Raw genomic sequence first — 9,009 nt, forward strand, 5'->3', positions numbered from 1 at the left:
ACAAATTTTGAGTTAGAGTGATGGAAACACAAAACAAGAAGTAGGTGCGTTTAGTTTTTGAGAATAGAGTTTCAGTGGCATTTTTGTAAAATTAAGCAAAGAATGGGACCCACTCGTATGACTTGTCCCATTAAGTAACGCCTCACTCCAACCCGTTCTTCTCTGTCACTTCTCCTTCTTCATTTTTTTTCTTTTACCCAGATCTCTCTCTTCTCACTGAGAGAGAGAGAGAGAGAGAGAGAGAGAGAGAGAGAGCTGAAGCAAATCTCACAGAGCTCTCTCTGTGATTGGAAGCTTCGTTGGCGATAGGGGATTCGAGAAATGATGTCAAATTGAGCCCAGGCCGAATCGTGAGACATGCAGACCTCGAGATCGGAAGCTTCACCAACGACAGGGGATTCGAGAAACGACGTAGGATTGAGCTCAGGCAGGATCGTGAGACACGTGGACCTCAAGATTGTGAGACAAGTGGGTCGAAGCTCCATTTTTTGGCTTGGTTTTTTTTGCTTTGTGTTGTTGTTCTTCTTCTTCGGCGATGTGGGATTGTGGGTTTCCTGTGCATTCTTTTGGGAGAAGTAAAGAAGAAGATGGGCTTCCACGAAGAAGTAATGAGACACAAGTAGCAACAGTAGGCAACACCAGTGGTGGGGTCCACGGTTTTAGGGAAAATTTGTAAAGATATGTAACTGAGAACTGAGTCCAAACATGTGTTTTGCAATTTTTGAGTGAAGGTGAGGTTTAAGTAGGGAGTTATAAGTTATGAGTTTTGAAAACTGAGTTATGAAAATTGAGACACCTTTAAACCAAACAGGCCTTAAGGGGTCGTTTGGATTTGCTGTTTCCATAACTCATAACTCTGTTTTCATTACCTATAACTCAAAAAAAGTGGGACCCACTCCAAGAAAGCTTGTTTGGCTATGTTTCCTGTTTTTGTTTCCATCACTCAATTCTCTGATTTTTGAGTGATGAGTTATGAAAACTGAAAACACATTTTTAGGTGTTTTCAGTTTCCAAAACTTAGGGTATGTTTGGTAACTGTTTTTTCCCCTTATTTTCTGTTTCCAAAAATAATTTTCTATTTTTGAGACTAAAAAACTTGTTTGGCAACTCAAAATGGACAAAAAACAAAAACTGTTCTCAAAACTCAATTTGTAAAGGAAACTGAAAATATGTAAAATGCTGTTTTCAGTCTCTAATTTTCAAAAGTTAATGAAACATGCATTTAATTTAATGAATTTGTCTCATATAATGAGTTAGCATTAGAGTTCAAATCCTAGTAACAACATATTTTAGTACTTTCTATTTTTTTTCTTCAAAAATTTTTTTTTTTTAATTTCAGCTAACCAAACATGTTTTTGATTTAAAGAATACAAGAAAATTGTTTTTTCTTTATATTCCCAAAAAAAAGTTTTTGAAAATAGAAAACAAAATTTTTTACCAAACATAACCTTAGTTTCCAATGGCATTTTTGTAATTAAACACACAAGGGACCCACTGTCAGAGCAACACACGTGAGGCGTTGCTTTCTTCTCCACTTTTCTTTCTTTTTTCTCTCCTTTCTCTGGTCTTCATTGCCTTCAATTCTTTTTTCTTTCTTTTGATGGTCTCAAGCGCTTTTTTTTTTCTTAATCACAGAACCCATTTGGTCTTTGCTGCAGTTCTTTCTTTCCTTTTTTTTTTCTTTTTTTTTTTTGTTCTTCATCACAAAAACCCATTTGGTCTTCGCCACTGGTGGTGACAGTGGAGATCATCGCAGGTCCGATCGTCGCTACATAGTTCGTTGTTTGTGCAGGTCTGATCGTCGCTGCATCAGTTCTGGGTTTGTGCAGGTTCAATCGTCACTGCAAGTCTAATCGTTGTTGTGGGTATTAGGGGTTGAAGGAAAAAAAAAAGAAGAAAAAAAAAGGAATGCATGGTGCCGCCGCTGGTGATGGTGGAGATTGTTGCAGGGGAAGAGAAAGGTGAGAAAATGTGAGAAAAGTTTGCTGGGCTTCATTTGTTCCGTTCTTCATGCATTTGGGTCTGGTTTTTTTTTTTTTTTTTTTTTTTTCTTTGCTGAAGCTGGTATGGTAATTTATGAGAGGCGGAGTGAGAGCTGAAGATTGGATCAAGGCAGAGTGAGGCGAGGTGAGGTGGGTAGGCTAACAGAAATCATGTATGGGTCTCTGACCAAGTGCTTAGGTATGAGACCCACAAAAAGGTGGAAATATTTGAGTGATGTGAAGTGAAAACAAAAACCAAATGGGTGGGTATTAGAAAATTTGGGTATTTTAAGTGATAAGTGACGAAAATTGAGTGAGGAGTGATGAGTGGTGAAAATTTGCAACAACTACTTTGAAGGCTTGTTTATTTGATCATATTCATATTTTTGAGGCTTCACTTCTTTAAATCTATATCTATATAAGGTTGAGTTCAAGTTATACCTAGTGTAACTCTAAGCAATGTTATATTATCTAATAACTTGTTATAAAATTCATATTTTAAAAATTCCACAGTTGAATTATATGTTCTATATATTCTTAAAACTGATACCTATTTTCATGTCAATTGCATGTTATTTACCATTTGATCTATAAACTCATCTTTTATGCATTACTTTAAACTACAAAAACTTGAATTTAAACAATTGATTAATAACATGACTATTTATCTTTGACTACCTTGAAATTTTACAAGTATGAAGAATATACGAAGATAATGTAATCTAATGGTAAATTTGTCAAAATTTGTATCTAGTTAAAAAATATTAAGTGGTGTAATATTGTTTAAAGTTACATTGTGTGGGTGATGATGACATACTTGACAAATGTCTGGAGGCTTAATTTAACCCATGCTGCGGCAATTGTGAACATGTTTACTGGTGCTGCCAGCATAATGCCTATCGTCATGGCCTTCCTTGTCGATTCTTTCATGGGACTTTTGGATGCTCTTGCTCTCCAATCTTGCTAATAGCTTTGTAGGTTTTCAAAAGTTCCTTCACTTATTTATGTGTTTCTACTATGCAACCAATATTGGTTTAAGTTGCTTAAGTTTACTGTTTATATTACCATGTTAAACATCATATAATATAGGTGCACCAACGTAGAATGAATAATCAAGAAGCAACATTGGCTTTGACAACATTAGTAGTAGAAAGCAACATTAGATCTGAAAATGTTACCCAATTCATTCTTTTGCACCATTAGTATTGGGTGTCACTGCAGGGGATGAGCTTCTTGGCAATGTCAACACCACCTGTCCTGTCAAACCAGATTGCATTGGTGATGCCCAAAAGGTTCTCTTCTATACAGCGTTAGCACTCTGGTCATATCACATCCTTAGAATCTTTTCTGAAACAACAAATGGACAACTAAACACCATGGCAAGTGGCAGGCGGCTTTGGTATGATTCTCTTTCAATTGTGGGATGTATTGCACTTCCATATATAAAGCCGTGGTCTGTTCGATTTGGAATACCAGCAATATGTACCGTAGTGGCAACTTTTCTATTCATATGTGGGATGTGGCTCATGTTCATACAAACATAGCAAAAAAAAGGAGGATACAAAAATCTCTATACGCATGATACCCATGTGGATGACATTCATTATGTGTGGGGTTGTGATTTCCATAGGAAACACTTACTTTTTAGAGCAAGCAAAAAATATGAATCACAAGGTTGGAAAATTGAAGGTCCCTCTTCCCATATTTAAAATTTTCTATGACCTTTTAAAAGATCTTTTCACCAAACTGCATATTGAATAAAAAAAAAAAAAATTAATTCCACGAAATTATTTAGCCCCCTGTGGAATCATTGTAGCAATGCTACATTCAATACTATGTTGTATCACAGCTGCGAAAATGGAAACCAGGAGGCTAGATGTGAGTAGAAGGCATTGTTTACATGGCAATCCTAATGAGAAAATCCCGATGAGCATGTTCTTGCTTCTTCCACAGTATCTCCTTCTTGGTGCCCTTGATGGAATCTCTAATTTCAGCATTGACTGTTTCTTCTCCGATCACATTCCTGCATCAATGAGACATTACTCGCGATTTTTCACTTATGGGGTAATTGGAACAGGAATTATGGGTAGTGTCCTTTCAGTGTATGTTGTTGGAAAGGTCAGTGAAAGTGGAGGGAAACCAAGTTGGTTTCAGGACACACTGAATAAAAGTTGTTTGGATGACTACTATTGGACACTGACAGTATTGAGTTCTATAAATCTTGTTTTGTACATCTTGGTGGCATTGTGGTACAATTAGAAGTGTGAACAATCGGTCCAGCTTCATGAAGATGATTAGTGCTAGTGGCTTGTTTGTATCAAGGAATTTAATGAGAATGATTTGGATCTCAATATTTAGTTTAGATGACTTTATTAGTATGAATTGTCACCTTTTGTTTTCTATTGATTAAATTTACGGAGGGATTTGAGCTTTGTAAATATGTGAATTTGAAATGAATAAGAGTAAAATGCCATTTTAAATTCATAATATCACAGATGTTTTTGTTTAAACTAAATCCCCAAAGCTTACATCATTGTGTGTTGTTACATTTATACTAGCAATTATTCTTCTAATCCTTTGATTTTAAATCTTCAAATCGAAACATAACCTTGGGAATTTTTGCATTTTGCTTGTCAAACACACCATGGAAAAAAAGAAAGGAACGGAATAAGAATTTCATTGTTATAGTCCCTTCTCTTTTCAATGTTAAAAAAGCCCTAATAATAATTTCTTCTTACGTTCAATAAGAAAAAGAAAGTTCTGGTGAGAAACATTATCAAAAACAGGAGAAGGAAAAAGAAATCACTTCAGTTTCATTAACTTCAGCTTGTTGATACACTGCACTTCACAAACGTCAATCAATACAGAGAACACGGACACATTGAATTGGAGAATACAAGGAAATGGATGTAAAATGAAATTCATCTAAGAATACTAACAACAACAACAACAATAACAATGCACATCATCTTCCTAAGGTTGGGTAGGTTCTTCAGTCTTTGGTGGGTCTTTAAAGGTGTACAGCAATGCCACCACGATGTACAAAAAAAGATTTATACAAATCAACACTGTCAGTGTCCAATAGTAGTTATCCAATCGACTTTTATTCAGCGTGTCCTGAAACCAATTTGTTCTTCCTCCCCTTTCACTGAATTTACCCACAACATAAACCGAAAGGACACTACCTACAGTTCCTGCTCCAATTACACCGTGGCGGAAAAGTATCAAGTAGCGGCTCATTGATTCAGGAGCTTGATTAGTGAAGAATTGATCAATGCTGAAGTTAGACATTCCTTCAACGGCACCAAGAAGGAGAAACTGTGGAAGAAGCCAGAACATGCTCATTGGGATTTTCTCATTACTGTCATTAAGTTTGTCAAGTAACCTGTGCCTGCTAATCATGTCAAGCCTCCTGGTTTCCACTCCTGCAGCTGTGATACAACATAATATAGAAAACAGCATTGCTACAAAGATTCCAAAGGGGGGTACATATCTTCTTGGAATCTTTAATTTTTCAGTTACTTTGACATACAGTTCATGGAACTTGTCTTTTACACGGTCGTAGAAATATTTAAATATGGGAAGAGGGACCTTCAAATTTCCAACCTTCTGATTCATATCATTTGCTTGCTCTAAAAAATAAGTGTTTCCTATGGAAATCACAACCCCACACATGATGAAGGTCATCCACATGGGTATCATGCGTATAACCTTTTTTGTATCCTCCACCTCTGCTAAGCTGCAAAATGTCCATCGATTTTGGGGTTGGACTTTGATGGCAGCCTTGTCGAGGCACCTGTATTTAAAAATTATGTTTCAGAGAATATTGTAGGCAATATGTGTTAAGCTTGACAAAAAAATTTTGTAGCTTGTAAGTCATAACTTATGGCTGATTACATATTGTAACAGTTGTGCCACAATTAGAAGTTAGTAAATTGGAAAATAGTTACAGGTAGAAATCATGAGCATTGGTGAGGTCATTATACTTTCTAATAACCCTGTAAAATGCAAAAATGTGGGCAATTGGTTTTAAATTAATGACTTGTTATCATTAAGTTTCTAGGTTGAGAGAGAGAGAACCTGAGACTCTGGGTGTGAGGCACCTGATTATCGTTTTGTAGTTGATGACGAAACATCTTGGAAGCAGAGGCTACAAAGACTCTACATACAGTTGTAAGAGGACTCCCCTCTGGCTGCGGTCCAGATGGTTTGTATGAACATGAGCCAGTTGTGAATAGAAAAGTTGCCACTACAGTGCATATTGCTGGTATTCCAAATCGGACAGACCATGGCTTTATATATGGAAGTGCAATACATCCAACAATTGGAAAAATAATCACACTTACAACGGCTACCACTTTCTCAAGCGTTTGGTTCTCCTCCATGTGTTGTTTCAGGAAAGACTCAAAGGACGTGATATGACCAGCTATCCCAATAGCTATGAGTGCTAATGCTGCATAGAAGAGGACCTTTTGGGCATCACCAATGCAACCTGGCTTGTGTGCATCACAGTTCCTTGCAGCATCAGGAAGAACATGTGGTGTTGACATTGCCAAGAAGCTTAAGCCCTGCAGTGACACCCAATAATTAGTACATCTTCTGGAAAGTCCTATGACTTTGTCAAAACCTATACTGTGCAAAAGAATGAATTGGGTAACATTTTCGAATCAATAACATTGTCAAGACAGCATTACAAATTGACAAGCATTAAGTGGCTTGCAATGTGCACCCCAAATACAATAGTTTGCAATTCACACCCTTATTTTTAAGATTAATTTGTAATGTTCGCATCATCCAAATCATCGTTTTAATTAACATATTTATTAGCACTTTAATTTGAGAGTAATCTGCCCAAAAAGTCATTAATTTTGACAGTAATATGGATAGCAGGGTGAACAATGCAAGTAAATCTCAAAGTAGAGTGTTGATTCCATTACATTATAATATAGGGTGGGCGTTATAAATGCTTCCATAAATTAAGGCAGAGAGCTGCAATTAATTCAAATTAGAAAAGAAGAAGAAGAAGAAATAATCATGAAACATGACATTCCTCAGTCAAAATAATCCATGCATCAACGATTTTCAAGTAATTTATTTAGATGAGATGCTCAATGTTGCTCCTTGATTATTCTTTCTACATTGTTGCAAAATGTAGGGAGGGGAATTTGAAGCCCAAGACCAGGCAATGTGATTGGGGTATAAGGCTCTTGGCAAAATGATAAATATAACTAAAGCAGATTTATATACCAAAATTGGTAATACTTGTAGCATAGTATAAACACAAAAAAAAATGAGGGAAATTTTGAAAACCTACAAAGCTATAAGCAATACTGGAGAGCAAGAGCATCCAATAGTCACCCATGAAAGCATCGACGAGGAAGGCCAAGCCTATAGGCATTATGGTCGCAACACCAGAAAACACATTAACAATTGCAGCAGCGCGGGTAATGTTAAGCTTCCAGACATTTATCAAGTATGGCGTCATCACAAACAAGGCCCAAGCTGTTAGCATGTCGGCCCATAGCAGAACTACAATGGAAGAGGAAGAAAGTGCCTTTAGAATGCACCAATAATTAAATAAATAAATAAATAATCTAAGGTGGCTTAATATATTAAACTATTTCCTATAAATGAAAATTTTGTAACCCGCTAGTTGAACTAACCCTTTGATGACATGACTGTAAAGTAAAATAACTGGCTGAAACAGTAATCACCAATTGAATTCTTTGAAATCTTACAAATTTCCATAGGTATACTTGGATATCAAGGGTTAGAGATTTGCCTTTTCCATTGGTTTTTGGATTAGAATGCGCCTAGTCTGAATCTACTAATTGCATAGTGAATGGATAGGATTTTAAGAATTTCATGGTGGAGTAACCTAAAAAACTCAAAAAGATCCTAGTTCGAATATTATAAGGATTAAGGATCTATGGCCCTAAATTGTGCTTCAAAGAAATTTCATAATTCATGAATGGCTTTTGGAAAGAAAAGAGCAAATGCAATATACTAGATTTTGCAGATTTTTTTTTTTTTTTAAGGCAAGGAAATAAGGGATGGAATGCAAGGGGATTTATTTTCTATTAAAACACTAAGCAATTTTCCTCAAAAAAAAAAAAAAAAAAAAAAACTGAGCAATTAAAATTTTATCTATATAATAATGCCAAATTGCAGGGGATTCGTGCGTTCTTAAATCTTAGTACCTCTATAGCTATGATTAAAGACAAAAAAAGATAAAATTTAAATACAAAAAAAAAAAAAAAACGCAAATAAGTAACAATCAGAATAATATGCCAAGTGTGTGACTCTGTGATTTCTCTTCAACTCATTTGCGTAACAAGTTAACTCAATGTGCTGAAACTACGACATTAATATAAATCAGTGCAAATTACCTGTTATTCTGACAAAGGATGCCATATGTTCACCACTCACCAGTAACCTAAACTTTCTGTAATACAAAAAAACTACAAAATCAGTTGGAACAAGTTCTGAGAGAGAACAACCAAAGCAGAATGCATCAGAGATATTTGAAGTTGCAAGAATTGGGAAAATTTCTGTCTACCAATCACCTTTCCCAGATCCCAAAGAAGTAGGAGGTTTGTGGACTGAGTAGACCTCTAAGAAGGTCAGCAGACTCGACACATATAAAGTTTAAAAAAAAAAAATGCTTAGCTTCAAGAAAATGTTAAGCTTTAGGACTCCTAAGATTATGATAAACAAACTTAAGATCAAAATTGTATCAATAAGAGGGTTCTCTGAGAAACCATGAAAAAAAAAAGAAAAACATGAACAAGAAATAAAAAGCGAGGCATAGAAGATGTTACCTGGGGTTGACGGAATATTGTAGTACAAAGCGTGGGAGGTAAATTTCTGGGAGAGACACTGTCAGAGGCTAGCCTTCACTGCGTTCACGCTCATTTTAGACATTCAGTCATGCAACTTTCCTAATTCCTCGTAAACCGTGGTGTTGCATTCTTTACTCATGTCAATTGACTTCATAGTTCTTAGTCAATAGATAAAATCTATTTCA

At 35.8% G+C, this 9,009-nt stretch overlaps 1 protein-coding gene and 2 pseudogenes across 4 annotated transcripts; 2 read left to right on the forward strand and 1 right to left on the reverse strand.

The window, feature by feature from the left end:
- Positions 1-535: 535 nt before the first annotated feature.
- LOC142608788 (protein NRT1/ PTR FAMILY 5.5-like) lies at positions 536-3,526 on the forward strand (annotated as a pseudogene).
- Positions 3,527-3,533: 7 nt separating this feature from the next.
- LOC142608789 (protein NRT1/ PTR FAMILY 5.5-like) lies at positions 3,534-4,241 on the forward strand (annotated as a pseudogene).
- A 553-nt stretch (positions 4,242-4,794) lies between these two features.
- Positions 4,795-8,939, reverse strand: LOC142610105 (protein NRT1/ PTR FAMILY 5.5-like). Of its 4 annotated transcripts, none has more exons than XM_075781824.1 (6): positions 8,804-8,925; positions 8,372-8,427; positions 7,297-7,511; positions 6,329-6,550; positions 6,063-6,175; positions 4,795-5,778 (listed from the first exon to the last, which is right to left on the reverse strand). In XM_075781824.1, the coding sequence occupies exons 2-6, from the start codon at positions 8,394-8,396 to the stop codon at positions 4,956-4,958; spliced, it is 1,398 nt and encodes a 465-aa protein (XP_075637939.1). In that variant the 5' UTR covers positions 8,397-8,427; positions 8,804-8,925; the 3' UTR covers positions 4,795-4,955. The 4 variants fall into 4 exon arrangements, with proteins under 4 accessions (XP_075637939.1, XP_075637938.1, XP_075637937.1 ...); XM_075781823.1 differs by adding an exon at positions 8,549-8,584 and having other exon boundaries at positions 6,063-6,550; positions 8,804-8,923; XM_075781822.1 differs by having other exon boundaries at positions 6,063-6,550; positions 8,372-8,443; positions 8,804-8,939.
- Positions 8,940-9,009: the final 70 nt, after the last annotated feature.

The sequence above is a fragment of the Castanea sativa genome, chromosome 9 (genome assembly GCF_040712315.1).
Source record: "Castanea sativa cultivar Marrone di Chiusa Pesio chromosome 9, ASM4071231v1".
Classification (NCBI taxonomy): Eukaryota; Viridiplantae; Streptophyta; class Magnoliopsida; order Fagales; family Fagaceae; genus Castanea; species Castanea sativa.